The sequence below is a fragment of the Clupea harengus genome, chromosome 23 (assembly GCF_900700415.2).
Source record: "Clupea harengus chromosome 23, Ch_v2.0.2, whole genome shotgun sequence".
In the NCBI taxonomy this organism is placed as follows: Eukaryota; Metazoa; Chordata; class Actinopteri; order Clupeiformes; family Clupeidae; genus Clupea; species Clupea harengus.
The window spans coordinates 20,253,631-20,272,476 of NC_045174.1; the positions used below are offsets into that span (position 1 = coordinate 20,253,631).

The 18,846-nt window shown below is 43.4% G+C and overlaps 2 protein-coding genes across 3 annotated transcripts in view; one reads left to right on the plus strand and one right to left on the minus strand.

Moving 5' to 3' along the window:
- Positions 1 to 2,601: 2,601 nt before the first annotated feature.
- LOC116218742 (interferon a3-like) lies at positions 2,602 to 5,156 on the minus strand. The gene is made up of 5 exons (XM_042703177.1): positions 5,041 to 5,156; positions 4,564 to 4,717; positions 4,242 to 4,391; positions 3,486 to 3,563; positions 2,602 to 2,920 (listed from the first exon to the last, which is right to left on the minus strand). Exons 1-5 carry the CDS (start codon positions 5,154 to 5,156, stop codon positions 2,831 to 2,833), a joined length of 588 nt encoding a protein of 195 aa, XP_042559111.1. The 3' UTR covers positions 2,602 to 2,830.
- Positions 5,157 to 7,351: 2,195 nt separating this feature from the next.
- LOC116218686 (pleckstrin homology domain-containing family M member 1-like) overlaps positions 7,352 to 18,846 on the plus strand; it is a 17,213-nt gene continuing 5,718 nt past the window's right edge. Inside the window, exons 1-6 of one of the 2 annotated variants that reach the window (XM_031561128.2) lie at positions 7,352 to 7,577; positions 8,656 to 8,744; positions 11,483 to 11,733; positions 14,915 to 15,058; positions 16,966 to 17,445; positions 17,930 to 18,788. In XM_031561128.2, the coding sequence (XP_031416988.1) occupies positions 8,691 to 8,744; positions 11,483 to 11,733; positions 14,915 to 15,058; positions 16,966 to 17,445; positions 17,930 to 18,788 (1,788 nt within the window). In that variant the 5' untranslated portion in view covers positions 7,352 to 7,577; positions 8,656 to 8,690. The other variant, XM_031561129.2, reaches the window with a different exon arrangement.

Sequence of the window (18,846 nt, forward strand, 5' to 3'; positions counted from 1 at the left end):
GGAGTACCCTAAATCGGCTTTTATTGGTAGGTGCTTAGTGGTCCTTATGTGCACGTGTGAAGACAGAAGTGCTGTGTGCTATTCGTGTGTAGCCTACCTGTGTTATTGAGTGTCTATACTATTCACCTAATCTAGTGTGTGGGTTAGAGTTTGATGCCCGGTGTGCCCTTTGCTGTGTGCCCTTTTTCTGTGTGCTTTCACCCTATTTGTAAAGACCCTAGCCGTACTGTGTGACCGCCTGTGGCCCTCATCTAAGCCTGATTGGGAATCAAGGGGTATTTTATGAATTGTAATAAAAGTGTTATTATTTTTCTAAACCAAAAAACTCCTGTCTGTTGTGTGTCCTGGGATTCCTTGCTTAAATTGGGTTCGCTCATCAGGTTCGGCAACATATACAACACAAACAGTGCAATGGTCTAAGAAAGTATATATAAGGTGGAATGGCTATATACAGGAGCAGTGAATTGTAACACAACAAATAGTGCCAAGAAGTGGAGAGTGCAAGAAGTGCAGGGATAAATATTAGACAGTAAGAGTATGACGGTTATACAGTAAGGGTTGGATGTATATTGTATTTGAGAATAAAACAAATAGATATGATTGTGGGAGTTATTGTACAGTGGTTATTATATTGATCCAGGGTTATTGCACAGTGCCACGGTGGGTTAGCTGTTCAGTAGTGAGACGGCGAGGGGGAAGAAACTGTGCAGTCATTAGTGCGGAGGGAGAAGAGCAGTGGAGAGAGCACGCATCCCTGAGGTGCACCAGTGCTGACTGACCGGGTGCTAGATGTGATTTCACCCAGCCTCACCTGCTGCTTCCTGTCTATCAGGAAGTTTGTGATCCACTGCCAGGTGGAGGCGGGCACAGTGAGCTGGCTGAGTTTGGTGAGGAGGACTCACCATCACCACCATTATTTGAGCACTACATATTTTGAGGCATATAAATATAGCCTTAGCCTAATGAATACAGCAGCACTTGGGACAATTGGTGACGTTTTTAAGCTTGTTTAGGCTACTTGACCAGCTTTGCATGAAATAACAAAGTTGATTTTCTCTTAGCAGCGATAGCATACTTTCAGGCCTACACTAGAGGCTAGGTCAGCATGCTACCTGAAGCCTGCATGGCTACACTGACTGGGTGACTAGAGGCTAGGTCAGCATGTTGCCTGAAGCCTGGCTACACTGATTGGAAATGGTGTAATGACATAAGAACAGACCCATTGAATAGATCCTATTTCATACATTTTATGTGTATGATATGTATGTAAGCCTTGCTCCGGATATGCCATTGTGTGTGTTTGTGTGTGTGTACACTAATTTATCAAAACCATATTGTGTTACCATATGAAACTCACATTCTGTAATTCTGTTTGTACCAGTTACACACTGCTGCTGCAAACTTAAAACACTTGTAGCAATTCTACTTCTCAGTGATTTGAGTAGTGTAAGTGAAGTACACAGAGAAACTGCAAATATACAATAAATTCACCAAACACTACACAAGACCAATGCTGCAGACTGATGCAAATATTATTTATTTCTCTCCATATACCCAAATCAGTCAACATGGAGAATCACAACAAAACATGTCCCAGTTTTCATGCTACTACAGTAGTGTGCATAACACTGTAAGCCCAGCAAATATCAGACAAACCTAAAATGATGTATCCAGTACAGGTTACAATTCCAGTAAAAAAAAGAGGAAAAAAAAATCAGAAAAAAAATGAAAATACAGTAAAGATAAAGTTGTTTCATTTGAACCTGATGTCTTTTTAGGATGTGTGACATTATTGAAAATGTCATGGTCACCGATAATGTTGGCTTGAATTTCTCTGAGCCTGATAGCATTATTGGCCAAAACCATGTTTATGATCTCTCTCTCTCTCTTGTTCTGACGTGAATATGGGCCCCCGTTCTGTGTCTAGTGTATACAAGTGTGTTTAGTGTTTTGCAAATCACTATGTGTATTGTTTCGCAAAAAGTGTGATGTTGACATGTGCTTATAGTGGTGCAAATATGGGCCGATGTTTTGTTCCTTGAGTGAAGGTTTTGCTAATTGTATAATACTTTTGATTTTAGTGTTTTCCAATCGTGAAAAACTGAAAGAGTTTTTTATTACTATTATGTAATTTGAGGTTCATTGTTAAATTTGCTTTTACATAATTGAGGTACTGTGTTCTATATTTTCTACAACAGAATTGACCAAGTGTGTATGCAACTCAATGTGATCAACAGCATTGACCAAGTGTGTATGCAACTAAATGTGATTTCCAGAAATATTTGGGCCCCAAATCTGCACAACGTTACCAGTAGGTGCTAGTGCTTAGACCGAGTACTGTATCACAAACACATTTACTGTAAAAACAAGGGCACAAACATCTAATACTTTACTAAAGTACATTTTAAGAAAAACGTAGAACACAACAATTAACCAGAAACAATGCTTTTATTGAAATACAAAAAGGATATCTGTGTCAATCAATGTGTGCTGTTACAGTGTACAATAAATATATGCATTAATAAATAAAATCACAATATAACAAATAAATAAATGTAACATTATTATAAAATAAATAACACATTTCACAGAGCATCATTAGTCTGATATTAAAAACTGAATTTTAAAAAAATAAGTTAAACTTTGTTCGTCAAAAATAAATATTTTTTAACACCTGATGAATGTAAACTTGACCATCTCGTATGTAAAAGCAAAAGCTCTTACAATTTATTGCAGAATCATTTTAGGCTAAAAAGCTCTGAATATATTGTTAGTCCTAACGCGTCTTCAGTATGGTTTCCCACCGCTGTGGTAAGCCTGGGTGTTTAGACTACAGGCGTGTGCTGGCCAAAAGGTCGACCCACTTCAGATGCTTGTGCACCTCCTTCCTGATCAGCTCCCAAGCCTGGGCCTCGTCCTCCTGAAATCAGAAATCACACGATTCACATTCAATACAGACTCAGTCTAAAAGAGAGAAAGAGTGTGTGTGGGGGTGTGTGTGAGAGAAAGAGAGTGAGAGAGAGAAAGAGAGGGAGAGAGAGAGAGAGTGTGTGTGTGTGTGTGAGAGAGAGAGAGAGAGAGTGTGTGTGTGAGTATATATATGTGTGTGTGTGTGTGTGTGTGTGTGTGTGTGTGTGTGTGTGTGAGTGAGACAGAGAGAGAGAGAGAGAGAAAGAGAGAGAGTGTGTGTGTGTGAGAGAGAGAAAGAGAAAGAGATAGTGTGTGTGTGTGTGTGAGAGAGAGTGTGTGTGTGTGTGAAAGTGAGAGAGAGAGAGAGTGTGTGTGTGAGAGAGAGAGACAGAGAGAGAGAAAGAGAAAGAGAGAGTGTCTGTTTGTGTGTTTGCGTGTATGTTTGAGAGAGAGAGAGATTGTGTGTGTGTGTGTGTGTGTGTGTGTGTGTGTGTGTGTGTGTGTGTGTGTGTGTGTGTGTGTGTACAGGTGTGGCTATTCACTTGTATAATAGACAACCACAATAATCAACTCACCATTTTCCCCAGTGTTTCATTTCTCAGCTTCTTGAAGTACAGGTTCAGTCTTTTGCTCTTCTTCATCTTAGACACGACCTGCAGGGGGCGCAGTAGAGTTCATGAACACGTCAGTCTGTCATTCAATAGTGTTGACAGTTGTTTACAGTTTACAACACAATTACCAGTACTTGACCTGGATAGACACATTCTAGTCTACAATCAGTACAATAACATTGGTGTTTAGCATAGCATAGTACAGATGCTCATGACATAGCCTACAGAGCGTCTAGGTTATTTAGTTGCACTCACACATGACTTAGTGCCCTCCAATTGTGTGTCCAGGGTGCACGATTGATCAAGTCAGCATTGAATTAACAAGTAAAATTGCACAGAACCTATCCTTGGCTAAGACTTTGAATAGCAAATCCACTTGTTACACCATTATTTTTATTTAAGACAGCAGTTTACACAGACTATAGACATATCCACACAAATCATTTGGATAATTAGTTTATTACTCATGGATGAGTTGAAATTGTAATGGAGGCTACCTGCCAAAAGAAATATCTGTAAATTGGTCGAAATACGCTATCATCAACTTGAACTCGCATTTACAGTTGTGTACAGTTTACGACACAATTACCAGTACTTGACCCGGATAGACACATTCTAGTGTACACTCAGTCAGTACAATAACATTGGTGTTTAGCATAGCATAGTACAGATGCTCATGACGTAGCCTACAGAGCGTCTAGGTTATTTAGTTTCACTCACACATGACTCAGTGCCCTCCAGTTGTGTGTCCAGGGTGCTCATGAAGTCCTTCATCTTCTTCTCGTCCCAGGCCACCGTGTCCAGATCCTCCTCCAGGAGCTGGGACACCTCGTCCAGGACCTGGGATATGAACCAGGTGAGCCTTTGGGGCTGAGGGGAGAACAGCAGGCGTCAGGATATCAGTTACAACCATAGATAAAAGTGCCAATTTCTCCATTTTCATGAATGATAGGCTACTTCGTCTACATCAAGCCTCTGAGTGTTTATGTATTTATTTGTTTGTTTGTTTGTTTGTTTATTGCTTTGGTTAATATGTTCTTACCTGTGACTTCCTTGCAAGTTTGTACAACTCCTCAGGAAAATGAACTCCCACGCTCTCATCGACTATCTTTTCACCCTGTAGAATTATAGAATGATAATAATAAAAATTAGATTTTAAATGAGTGGATTTACTATTAGTAAAATCACAACAAATTCTACTGAATATCAGATGATTGAAAATGATCTTCAAAAATACACTTACCATCTCTTCCAGCAAAGTCAGACATTTCCTGCTATACTGCTGAAATTTATGCTGCGTCCAAGGACAGCCTTGGGTCCGATGCAGAATAAGCACCAAAAAAGTACACACACTTAAGATTGCCTTCATTCTGATGTTCTTATGGAAGCTTTGCTAAAAATTCAAACGACACAACTGCGCAGGACTGAATCAATAGCTCAGGTTGTGTTCTACTGTGTTGTACTGCCATGGTCTGCATTAGTGTCAGAATTTATACTCTATACCGAATTCAAAACTTACCTATGAAAAGCCTCAACAATCCATTTCACTTTCCAGCCACAGGTAACAGGTGAGGCGCTCCCTACACGGGCTTCCCCCAGCTTTGCAACGTCAAACGTCTTCGCCTTGAACCACATGTGGCGCAAAACAAACGGTGGATAATGTAATAGTGAATAATCTTCATAAATGTCAGATACATTGGGAAATTAAACAGCTATTTGAATTTGGATGAATTCGAATTTGATTTGATATAAAAATATCAGACCTAAGCTATTGACTGAATGTTTGTTTAGCCAACGCAAAAGCGAGTTCAAGTTGATGATAACATATTTCGACCAATTTACAGATATGTATTGACAGGTAGCGTCCATTACAATTTTAACTTATCCATGAGTACTAAGCTAACTATCTAAATTATTTGTGTGGATATGTCTATACTCTATAGTCTGTGTAAACTGCTGTCTTAAATGAAAGTAAATGTGTAACAAGTGGATTTGCTATTAGCGGATATGTTCTGTGCAATTTGACTTGTTAATTCAATGTTGACTTGATCATTCATAAAAGACTTGAGGTTAACGGGGAGCGGGGGCGCATCCAGAACTCGTCAGAAAAGCCACAGATTTGCGAAAGCGCAGACCTACTCAAGAATTGGTTAACTGATGACGACTAGCGTGTGGACTTTCGATAGGCTGCAATATAATACAGTAGTGTACGCCTACAGTAGAGACAGGACTTCCTTTTGAAAGCAAAGGGGAATAGAAATTGAAAGTAAAATTGCGTGTCATCCGGATGATGCGTATGGAATCACTGCCTTTTTCATTTAGGCTAAGACAATATGATTAGGTCTACGTTATTTAAAAAATAACAGTAACAAAAAATAAATAGTTTTTCTTGCTATCACCACCATCATTATTTGAGCACTACATATTTTGAGGCATATATATATATAGCCCTAGCTTAATGAATACAGCAGCACTTGGGACAATTGGTGAAGTTTTTAAGCTTGTTAAGGCTACTTGACCAGCTTTGCATTGAATAACAAAGTTGATTTTCTTTTAGCAGCGATAGCATACTTTCATGCCCACACAGTGACTAGAGGCTAGGTCAGCATGCTACCTGATGGCTACACTGATTGGAAATGGCTTAATGACATAAGAACAGACCCATTGAATAGGCCCTAGCCTATATCATACATGCAACCAACATAGCCAGGCTGTAAAGTTACATACATACATACATACATACATACATACATACATACATACATACATGACATACATTAGGGTGCATCAAAATACAGTTCCAGCATATTGATCTGTCTGGGTGCTCAAAGGGTTACCATCCATACAAAAACAATAAATGCAAAATATTTTTGCGATACGTGGTGTTCTAGAGGTGGAACGGCACATCAGCTTTTACCCATTGGGGAAGCCATGATAAAGCGGACAGTTTTTGATATCGTTCTCTGGTGCCACTTTGGGCTTTGGTTTCAATGTTTGGTTTCAAGAAGAACTAGAATATGCATGTCCTGAAGGAAATACCAGTGCAAAAAATGCTAAATAAAATTTTAAAAAAAAGAGGCCCATTTTCATATTTTTTACATGCTGTGTTCCACCTCTAAATCTCAGTGAATTTTCCCCAAACTTTGCAAAAGTCATTTTTATGTGTGTCCGAACGGTTTGATATGTTGAGATTTAATTTTTGCATTGCAATTTGATGCACCCTAACATACATACATACCTTAGAGTAGGTGGTAAACCTCCTAATAGAAGAGTTATACAGCTTCATTCTCCTAGCAAAACAAAGCCACATGGCTCTTCTATTAGTAGGTTTACCACTTAGGCTACTCTGAGTTAACTTACCCAGGTTTGTCATGTACTTTGAACACCCCCTTGGCCCTATGTGTGGCCCTATTCAGTATTTCCTGCTGCCACAGAAAAGCTATGGACATACAACTTTTTATATATTTTGGTATCATCAAGCAGTGAAATGAAATTACATTTGTTTGTCTGTCCAGGACTCCTACAGTCATTCTATTTTGTTTACTGAATGTATTAACTGAGGTTCACACTTCTGAATTGGTAAAACAAAGAAAAAAATGACTATTGTAAATGAAGACATAAATATGACAAACAAGCAAAAATTTATAATTTTCCCTTCTTGATCTGGCCCCCTAAGAATGTCATCATCAATATATATATTATTTGTAGGTTTACGTGTTTACAGAGGTAAGAGGGAAACACCTGACAGAAAGGGTATTTTATCCTGCGCAAACGTTACGCAATATGTGTATTCTCCAATTAGAACATCGTGAACCATTGGAAGATTCCCAAGATGCTCCACGGCTCTTGCGGAGTAATGCAACAACAACTTTGGTTGCAGAACAAGTATTTGCTTTAGCTAAATGTATCGGCGTCTGAGGAAAGATCTCCAAGTGACAGCTTCAGTGTTGTCTTCAAAGAGTTCAGCTGAAACGTTCTACCTCTTTGATTTCGGAATTTAAGTCGTTACCGAGTACCTTCACAGGCATTTCAGTCGCTCTCAAACATCAAAACAAGGTGAGGACCTAAAGGCTAATGGCCTTAACGTAAACGAGAACACAATGTCTAATGTTGTTTTTGTTACGTTAACATTCATGGGCGGGCCAGCTAATTCAATTTTACTTGACCGAAATTGAATGTTTGCCCAGTGTTAACCAAATTCCCGAGCAGTATTTTGATTCAAGAGTCAGAAATGGCAGCGTTATGGTTCTAGGAAAACGAATAACTTTGCTAACGCCACCTAGCTGGCTGGCTAACTAGCTGAAATGCCACAGTAGTTGACAAGCTGGAAAATAGCATACTGTAGACGAGGAGTTAAATGTGAGTGACGCTAACGTTAACAGCGCTTGCTATCAAGTTCAATAAACGGACACTATAAGTCTGGAAGAATCATGTGTATTTAAAAGCTGTGGTTAAATGGCTAGTGTATTGTGCCCAATGACTTTACCTTATCTAGTGTTGCAATACGTCGTTAACTATGTGAATACTGTCATATAAAACGACGTGACATTACATGCAAACTGTCACGTTAACTAGCTGGTGTGCTAAAGTTAACGTAATAGCCCAATTTATGAAGACATTTTGTTATAACGTTAGCTAGGTTAGCCTTGAGTTCTTTATTTCCTATTCTAGCTAGCTACATGAACGGGATGATTTGGAAGTGACCGAGGTTGATGCCGTGACTTTGAGTGACTAACGTGAATTTGAGATCCAATAAGGGAAGTCAGTCTGGTGCGGTCAGCTGTCACTTGAGCTAACTGCTCCTCTTCCCTAGCCTCAAGTGACCGATCGTATGCGAAACTGTGGAATAGATTCGTCCAATGATTTGGACACATACAGCAGTTATGCAATTTCGAAAGCTCGTCTGTGACAACACTGTCACGAGCGTAAATTACCCCATTGCTTTATTAGGGTAGTTGAATCAAATCTAAGTTGCACCGGTACGGATGTTGACGAGCCGTGGATTCTACTCTGTTAGACGCTCAGGTGGCTTTAAAAGATTATCACTTTCTGTGTTAATGCCATTTGTCGTTGTTGCGCCACTTGCGCGTTTGTGTTCTAGTTTGTTCAAGGTGTTTCCTTGATTGTGTTCCAGAGTGTCATGTGGGACTAAGAGGGGGATGAGCAGTCATGCTTGCTACCCAAACACCAGAAATTGGCTCGGACACCAAAGACGTGAAACAGGTGAGTGATCTTTTTACTTAATGTTAGCCAATACGTTACTATGTGATTTTAATTAGGTAATGATAGTGTTATGTGTTTTAAGTAGATCATTGGTAAATATGGCGATGATAAGGATCAGTCCATATCGCCCATTACAAAGAGAGTACCAGTAAGAAAACGTGACCAAATACATCACTGTCATTACAGATGTAAGAGAAGAGTGGGGTATTGATTTTTTTGTTGTCCTGCTTTTGAATCTGTTTTGAAGTTCTTCCGGAACATTCGAACTGCAGCACGCTGCAAAATATAACCTCTGACAGCATATCTAATAAGTGTAGAATCCTCCAAAACACTTGTAAAACCATGTAAAGATCAAAGTTGGTATACATTTAAATCCAGATGCACAGCACATAAATACAGAAGACCTCAGTTTTCCACGTGGAAAAAAAGGCAGACATGTCCTTACAAATGTGTCAAGGAGGGGGAGGGGTCAGTGGTGATAGAGTTCACATGATGTGAGGTCAAAGAGTTCTATTGTGGAATGTTCCGCTGCTTAAGAACAGTGTCTTTTGTGATGCATTTTATCATGTGGGTCATATGAGTCATGTATGTTTATGCTTATAACTTAAAAGATATGGTGAGCGGCCATATACACACTTGCGTAATCCAGCTATAAATACAGAACAGACCTTCTCCCTTGTAAAGCAAACAAAATACTCATGGCTGACATGTCAGCAAAATAGGGACACCCTCAGTTCCTGGCCAGTGCTAAAGGTGAAGGAAATAGGAGTAGGATAACTGATTGCTGGTCCAGTGTAGGATTCGGTGGCAGTGGTGAGGTTAGAGATTGCAACCAACTGAATACCCCTCCTTCGCCCATCCCTTTCCAAGTGTCAGGTGCCCGTAGCTACTTCCGAAATGATCGCATATGGCCGCATCGAGTAGTCATTATATATCAAGTGATGAAGTGATTTTAGATAGATATTTAGAAATTGCATTTAGTAATTTAGTCTGTAAAATTATAATAATTGATAATAATTGTCAGATTTGTATTGGCACACACTGCAACACATAGCTTCCATGTAAGATGATGAATAATATTGTTACTTGTTCCGCTATTATTTGGGGGTAGCAGACGTGAAACAAAAGGGCAGCCTTATCACAGGATAGCTGATATGTTCACTCACACTGACTGTCACCAGAGGCACACGTTTGATCAGTGAGAGCCTATCTGCTCAACTCTGTGCAGAGCTTATCTGGTTCTGTTTGCTCTGTCACACTGCAATCTATTGCTCGTAGCTTGATTGTTCTCTCCTTAGTTTGTCTCTTTGGAAAAAAAGTGTCTGCTAAATGACTTAAGGTAATGTAAATGATCATCACAATCTCAAACAATGCCCACTCTTCTAACGTACTTGTTGCTCTTGGATCATCATTGATTGAATCGTGATTGATGGCAGTTAGGAATAGGATGTGATTAACTCTGGATTAACGGGAACAGTGTGAGAACCAGAAAAAAAAGCGGAAGAAAAGGGGAGTGAAACTTAGATGTTTTGAAATCAATAATTTTCCTTTGTTTTTCAAATAGATTCACGTCCACATGACCATCGGAATGCAAAAAAAAAATGAGTGAAAAAGCTGTTGCTAGCAAAGTCGTTTTAAGAATCACTTTTCTTGCATAACCTCAGCTGCAAGGTTTAGCCTACGAAAGAGTCAGTCCTCTTTTCAGGCTTGGCATGTTTAGCTGTGTGTGAGTTCCCACAGGGTCAGCTGACCTCAATGGATCTGTGAGTAAACGTGTGGCTCATATTCACACGGCTAAACACACACATTCCCCACCAAGGGCAGCCACAGTGACACACACACACACACACACGCACACACACACACGTGTCTTTCCATGCTCCTGTTTCTGTTTTATTTTAATTTAGTCTTTTTATGATGTTTAGTTTCCACTAAAAGAGTGTGAAATGTGAGCTTCCACAAGTCTGATCTTTTTTCGGTGTGTGTGTGTGTGTGTGTGTGTGTGTGTGTGTGTGTGTGTGTGTGTGTGTGGATAATACACAGAGAGAAAGACCTCTAGTTCTTTGCTATATCTTTTCGGAGGTGGGTCAGTGGAAAAGAGAAGTCGATGGGTGTTGATGTGTTTGTGACTGTTTGTCATTCCACAGAGCACACACACACACACACACACACACACTCTCATAGCAAGACAGTCGTATGTTCTGACAGATGCAGGGAAATGTAGCCGTGTGTGTGTGTGTGTGTGTGTGTCTGGGGTCTGTGTTGTTCAGCTCACACCAGAATGTGCCAGAAAAACCACTGTGGTGTGAGCAGTTACCATGGAAGCGTGCCTAATGGTAAAAACCCTATCCTCGCCGCCCAAGAGTTCTGTCTGTCTGCTCTGCTCTTTCTAAGTTACTGTGAATATGAGGGTGTGGCAGTGCAGTAGTGCAGTGACTGTGTTGATGTGCATCGATGGGTCTTTGTGCAAACACCAACAACATGGCAAACAAGGTGAACAAGGTTCTTACAACAATTAGCCATGGTACCAAGGCCTAACTATCCAGCCATCCGTCCAGATATCCAACCAATATCCAGCATTATGTTTATTTAATTTAATTTAATTTATTTATGTATTTTGTAATTGCTTTATGTATTTTTTTAACCTGCAAGTTTACCTGAGTCTGGTCCTGGCTACAGTCATGAGTGTGCTTTCACTTCCTGTTTGTAAATTTTACTTCCTGTTTCCTCGCCTGCAGTGGATCAAAGAGAAGATCGCCCAGACCATCAAAGCCCTACAGAAGCGCTACGTGGCGACGGACACAGCGGTAACCAGCGAGGATGCGGAGGTCAACCTGCTGTGTTGCGCCCTGGAGGCTGTCTTCATCCATGGCATCAAGAGCAAGTACATCAGATCAGAGGTCAGAGGTCGCGGGCGGAAAGGGGGCGGCAGGGACAGTGTCCTCCCCCAGCCGGACTTCTGGGGGCTTCTCAAGTCTGTCACTCACAGGTAGGTCGAACATGACAGGGTCACACACCCAGGAAGCAGTGTACTCAATGACACATTCTATCACATTCTGACTGTCCAGACATCAACTTACTTCTGTGCACTTTGTGTCACTGAAAACGGTGGTTATAACCTCGATACATTCCAGTATCAACTGTTGTGTGTAGATTTTCTGGCCTTTCTTACACTTCTATAAGATACCCATTTACTTCGTCACAGATCTGGCCCTGGTCTGGCCCTGGTCTGGCCCTGGTCTGGCCCTGGTCTGGCCCTGATCTGGCTCTGATACGGTGGCTCTAGTCCCAATCCATTCCATAGTCAACGGTTGTGTAGATATTTTCTCTTGTATAAGAAAACACACTGGTTCCGGGCCTCTCAGTGTATTATATAATAATCTCCTCAGGAAACTAAGAGTGGGCAGTTTTGAGAATGGTCTGTCAGGGTTGTTTAGTCACAGTGCTACAGGGAAGGGCAAGGGCACGAAGGAGAAGAGAAGTCTGTGTGAATGTAACGTTAAATTAAATAACTCACACAACATTATGTAGACCAACACCTGTGTTTTTTTGCGTTGTTCGTACCATTTCATGACGTCCTCAGTTTCACGTTTTACAGGCTTTCTCTGTGCCAACTGTGGTGCTATTGGCATTTACAACCCAAGTCTGTTGGCTGTTAGCTAGTTAGCTTGCTGGTTTGACACAAAAGCTTTGTGATTCTTCTTTAATCTGTGAGGGAATCCCCTTGGTGTTAGTCATGAGACAAAGAAGGCCAGTGTGCTCGTCCCTCCAGCGTGAAGTCAATTACAGCACAGAAACACAGGAAGCAACATAGGAAAAAACCTCACACACTCGCTGTACTCCCAGTCGCCACACACACACACTCACTCACTGTACTCCCAGTCGGCACACACACACTCGCTGTTTTCCCAGTCGGCACACACACACACTCACTGTACTCCCAGTCGGCACACACACACTCGCTGTACTCCCAGTCGGCACACACACACTCGCTGTATTCCCAGTCGGCACACACACACACTCACTGTACTCCCAGTGGGCACACACACACTCGCTGTACTCCCAGTCGACACACACACACTCGCTGTATTCCCAGTCGGCACGCACACACACACACACTCTGTATTCCCAGTCGGCACACACACACACAAACACACACACACACACACACACACACACACACACACACTCTGTATTCCCAGTCGACACACACACTCGCTGTACTCCCAGTCGGCACACACACACTCGCTGTACTCCCAGTCGGCACACACACACTCGCTGTATTCCCAGTCGGCACACACACACACTCACTGTACTCCCAGTGGGCACACACACACTCGCTGTACTCCCAGTCGACACACACACACTCGCTGTATTCCCAGTCGGCACGCACACACACACACACTCTGTATTCCCAGTCGGCACACACACACACAAACACACACACACACACACACACACACACACACACACACACTCTGTATTCCCAGTCGACACACACACTCGCTGTACTCCCAGTCGGCACACACACACTCGCTGTACTCCCAGTCGGCACACACACACTCGCTGTACTCCCAGTCGCCCCACACACACACGCTGTACTCCCAGTCGACACACACACACTCGCTGTACTCCCAGTCGACACACACACACTCGCTGTACTCCCAGTCAACACACACACACACACTCGCTGTATTCCCAGTCGCCACACACTCGCTGTACTCCCAGGTATACTGCTGCAGTGTTTTACTCATGAGCAAAGGTCTTTCTCTAACCCTACTGATAGAAAGGACACATAAGTTAATAAAGCTTTAAAAGATGTACAAGTCGTTGTGTGAACGTTGTACATTTTTCTTTCATTCTCGTGACAACGGCCCACCCCATAATGCACTGAAGTGCTGACTTTTACAGAGGTCATTCTTTCGGTTGTTATGTCATAAACTTTGAACCAGACGGGCGTATGACGTCTGAGGCACATTGACCTTTGACCTGTTCTGAGCTCTTGTCTAGACCATAGGCCTAGGGAACCCCTCCCCTTTTGTCACCCCCCCCCCCCCCCCATATTAAGCTGGATCAGGCCCCTTGATGCTCGCGGATGTCGTAGATCATGAACTACATTTTTAGACAGGGTTAGGAGATGGTAGTTATTCAGTTGAAAACACGGTAAAGGCCAGATATGAACCCCAATGACCTCAGTAGGAATTGATTTGACTATGTTTCATTCCATTATTCCATTGTTGGGCATTGGATCTATTTTATATGTCAAACAGATGAACAGATGAATCTGTTGGCCAGTCTTTGTGTAGTGTGTGATTCACAGGCTCGGTGAACAGATGAATCTGTTGGCCAGTCTTTGTGTAGTGTGTGTCATGCACAGGCTCGGTGTGCTTGGGGCTTTTTCGGTCACCACAGAGTACAGTTATATGTCCATGTCCTGCCTATGTTATTGTAATAGTTGAACAAACATAGGTGGAACTTTTGTTTCCTGATGTGTTTTTCCATGAAAAACCGGTTGAACTGCTTAGTTAGGTGGTATGATGTTTCAGAGGGATTGTACATTGGAGAGGTATTCAACAAAAGGCATTCTTCTGACCGATAGCGTCAGTGGAAACTACCTAGAAACCAGTGCCTCTCTTCTTTTAACTTTGTTCTTCAATCTCATTTAATTTTGTGGGTTTTAGGTCTTTCAGTAATGCAGAGAATTATTTCAGTATTAATCAGTTAATTCAAGCATACACTGCTGTTCAAAAGTTTGGGCTCACTTAGAAATTACCTTTTTTTGGAAGAAAAGCTAATGAAGGATTCAATTGAAGCACACAATTCTTTTTTTTTAAATTAAAAATCATTATTTCTAACCGTTTCAGTGACTATATTTTCTTTTCATCGTATATGTTTTCATGGAAAAAAGGACATTTCTGAGTGACCCAAAACAGTGACTGAACTGTAGTGTACTATTCTGGTCTGATTTCAGGTCTGTATCTGTATGACTGGATATGGACTTTGGACTATTTCCTGTGTCTCCTGCCAGAAATGTGATACTCTAGATGAATGTTTGATGGTTTTATTTTAATACTCCTTATTTCCTGTGTGTCTTCTCAGAGATGTAATTCTGGAGATGAATGTTTGATGATCTGATTTTAATAATCCTTATTTCCTGTGTGTCTTCTCAGAGACGTGATTCTGGAGCTGGAGCGCCTGAGCTTCATCAGTTCTGGGGTGGGCCGCTGCCGGGCCTGGGTTCGTCTGGCGCTTAACGACGGGCTGCTGGAGTGCTACCTGGCCTCTCTGCTGAGGGAGGACTCCAAGCTCTCTGGGTACGTAACACACAATTAGGGAACTCTGGGTATTTATTATACGCTCCTCTCTGCTACTCCAAGCTCTCTGAGTACGTAACACACATTTAGGGAACTCTGGGTATTTATTATACGCTCCTCTCTGCTACTCCAAACGCTCTGGGTACGTAACACACATTTAGGGAACTATGGGTATTTGTTATACGGCTCTTCTCTGCTGAGGGAGGACTCGCTCATTCTCTGCAGACAGAGGACCTTTATATTGTTACTTTGACACATGCATTCATTTCCTGATACGTCATCTGTGTGTATCCTAGTCTGTGTGAGTAGAGGGGAAATGGCCAGTCATAGACTGGTGACTGGCACAGAGAGTGTTGCCTCTGAGTAACAGCGTTAAACATCACGGTCTCCCTCATTCTTCTCCCTTTCCTGTCTGGCTCCCCTCTAGTGTCTCGTCGTTATCATCCCCCTAGCCTGTCTGAAGCGGACTGTGCTCTGTGTCGTTGTAGGTAGTGTCTCGTCGTTATCATCCCCCTAGCCTGTCTGAAGCGGACTGTGCTCTGTGTCGTTGTAGGTAGTGTCTCGTCGTTATCATCCCCCTAGCCTGTCTGAAGCGGACTGTGCTCTGTGTCGTTGTAGGTAGTGTCTCGTCGTTATCATCCCCCTAGCCTGTCTGAAGCGGACTGTGCTCTGTGTCGTTGTAGGTAGTGTCTCGTCGTTATCATCCCCCTAGCCTGTCTGAAGCGGACTGTGCTCTGTGTCGTTGTAGGTATGAAATGGCCAGTCATAGACTGCAGTGTCCTTACAGGCAAGTGTTGCCTCTCAGTAACAGCGTTAAACATCACAGTCTCCCTCATTCTTCTCCCTCTCCTGTCTAGGGATGGGTATCGTTTGGGTTTTTTCCGATACCGGTGCTAAACCGATACTTTTAAAACGATACCGGTGCCTGAACCGATACTTTTTTTTTAAAGCACAAAGCGACGATTGACGACATTAAAGAAAGGCTTTTTTTATTGCCAAGGCAATTGTTTTTCTTCAAATTGAACAATATATTAACTGTTTAAAGTATATTATAAATATAAATACATACAAAACACTTGGCTTCCAACTACAGCTTCAAACTTTTTAACTTCAAACTATGAACATTATATTAACTGTAAACAACAGTTTATAGTATACTTAAATACATATAAATAAATACAATATTTGCCTTTGGAGTCCAAAATGTATTATTTTGTTTGCATTTATTTCATGAAATTTCACCATTTTATGATTTGTTTATACCTATCTTTTCTATCTTGTTTATAGTTAATCTTGTTACTTGAACACACTGAGTACGAAAAAATGTGTACTGCCCCTTTAAGAAACTACCGTTGGTTAAGTTTAGCTGTCATCTCCGTTTATTTTTCAGTCTTTGGTTGCTGATCTGCCGTTGACTCTTGCCTTCTCTGCCCTCTTTTCACACAATTGTTTTGTTGCATTTGCTGCACGTCGCGATGTTTTAATCTTTTTGTGCGAAATACAGCCACACTTTTGACCGTTTACCTTTCGGTATTTTCTCTGTTAAAAGGTTGATGGCTAGTTCTGTTTGTGCTTGCTCTGTGAAATGCTGCCTGCTCTTCACTGTCAAATAAGACTGTTGCTATGAAAACACCAAAGAATGTGAGCGACACAGGAAAAAGTTTACATTGGGAGCTGGGGCAGTTTTACATGTGCCCCACGGAATCTCCCTAGCGACCGTGTTCAATTGGCTCAGGCACAGAAATAAAGCACCGAAATCTGCGTTGCATTTCGGTCCGGGTAGGTACCGGTTGTATTGGAACCGGTTCCATATTGGTACCGGTTCTCGGTACCCAACCCTACTCCTGTCTGGCTCCCCTGTAATGTCTGGTACTTATCATCCCCCACTGTGCTCTGTGTCGTTGTAGGTACTACCAGCAGGGGGCGCTGCTGCTGGACCCAGAGGACCGTGAGGTGCTGCTGAGCCTGCTGCAGGGCCTGGCCTCCCTCTCCTTCCAGCTGTCCTACAAGTCCGCCGTGCTCAACGAGTGGACCGTGACCCCGCTGGCCCTCGCCGGCCTCTGCCCGTCTCCGCCGCCGCCCGCCGACCTCGCCGCGGCAGCCGGGCGCTGCCCGCCCCACGTGGCCAGCAACGGCAAGCGCAAGGAATCCTGGGACACGGCCTCGCAGTCGTCGTCCGGGGGTTCCGACGCGGGGGTGGTGGGTCGTGGCGGCGGCGGCGGGGTGGGGATGGAGGGGGGTGCGGAGACGAGGTCGTCCAATCAGAGCCTGGACACGGCGGGCTCGTCACAGCTGTCCTCCAGTCTGAGCTCCGACAGCCTGCTGCAGGGGACGGAGAGGGACTCGTGGGACATCAGCCATGCAGACGTCAGGAGAGCATACAGAGAGTGAGTGTGTGTGTGTGTGTGTGTGTGTGTGTGTGTGTGTGTGTGTCTGTGTCTGTGTGTGTGTTTAAAAGTATATGAAGACACAAGCAAGGCATTTTAGAGAGTGAGGTCTGTGTGTGTCTGTGTGTGTGTAAAAGGGGCTGTACTTACATCTGTGTGTGTGTGTGTGTGTGTGTTTGTATGTTTAAAAGTATAGGAAGACTCAAGAAAGGCATTTTAGAGAGTGAGGGTAGAATGTATGTGTGTGTGGCTGTGTGAGTGAGTGTATGAGTGTGTAAAGTGGTGTACTTACATCTGTGTGTGTGTTGTGTGTGTGTGTGTGTGTGTGTGTGTGTGTGTATGTGTGTGTGTGTGTGTGTGTGTGTGTGTGTGTGTGTATGTGTGTGTGGCTGTGTGAGTGAGTGTATGAGTGTGTAAAGTGGTGTACTTACGTGTGTGTGTGTGTGTGTGTGTGTGTGTGTGTGTGTGTGTGTGTGTGTACCAGAGCGAGCACAACCTCCAGTCAGGACTCCATGAGGGAGGACTCCTACATCTCCAGCCTCACCGGTGACCAGCTGTCTGAGAGCACAGCATTCAGCAGCTTAGACAACGACACACACACGCCCGCTACCGACACACACACGCCCGCTACCGACACACACACGCCCGCTGCCGACACACACACGCCCGCTTCCGACACACACCTCCCATCACCTCTTCGCACACACACACCGGGCCCCGACTCCCACCTCACATACACTCGCAACACGAATCGTACGTCGCCCACGACCAGTGATGTTCCCACACAAATCCACATCACGCCTGTCTCACACGCCTCAGCTGAGGACACACACTCCACACCCCCCCCGATCAGAGACACACGCCAGTCCCCCATCGCTGGCAGAGATGCCCCTCTCACTTCGACCCCGGCAGATGACGCCCGTTGCAAAGACACACACCTAGGGCCGACTTCGGCAGTCGATGCACAGCTCGCACACATGCAGACCATTGACACCCTCGTCACACACACACAAGCCAGCGACACACACACACACCTGCAGGTGGAGCGAAGCACTTTAACGGACACGACCGTGGAGGTTCTGAGGCAGAACAAGCGGGCGAGGAGCCCGATGAGACGGAACCGTTCTCCTGACGGAACGTCAACGAGTCCCACCCCCGAGGAATCTTCCATTACCACGGCGACGACATCTGACACCACCACCACGGCGACGACCTCTGACCCTGAGGAGAACGCAGAGGAGCCTAGTCAGCTGATCCATGCGTCACCATGCCCCGCTGAGCCGGTGGTGTTTCCACGGCGATCTGGAAGCACCATAAGCAGACAGAGATCATCAGACTTCCATGTGAGTGAGATGAACTTCCTGTTTTGTTGGATTGGGTGTACCTTTGACACTACGCTCT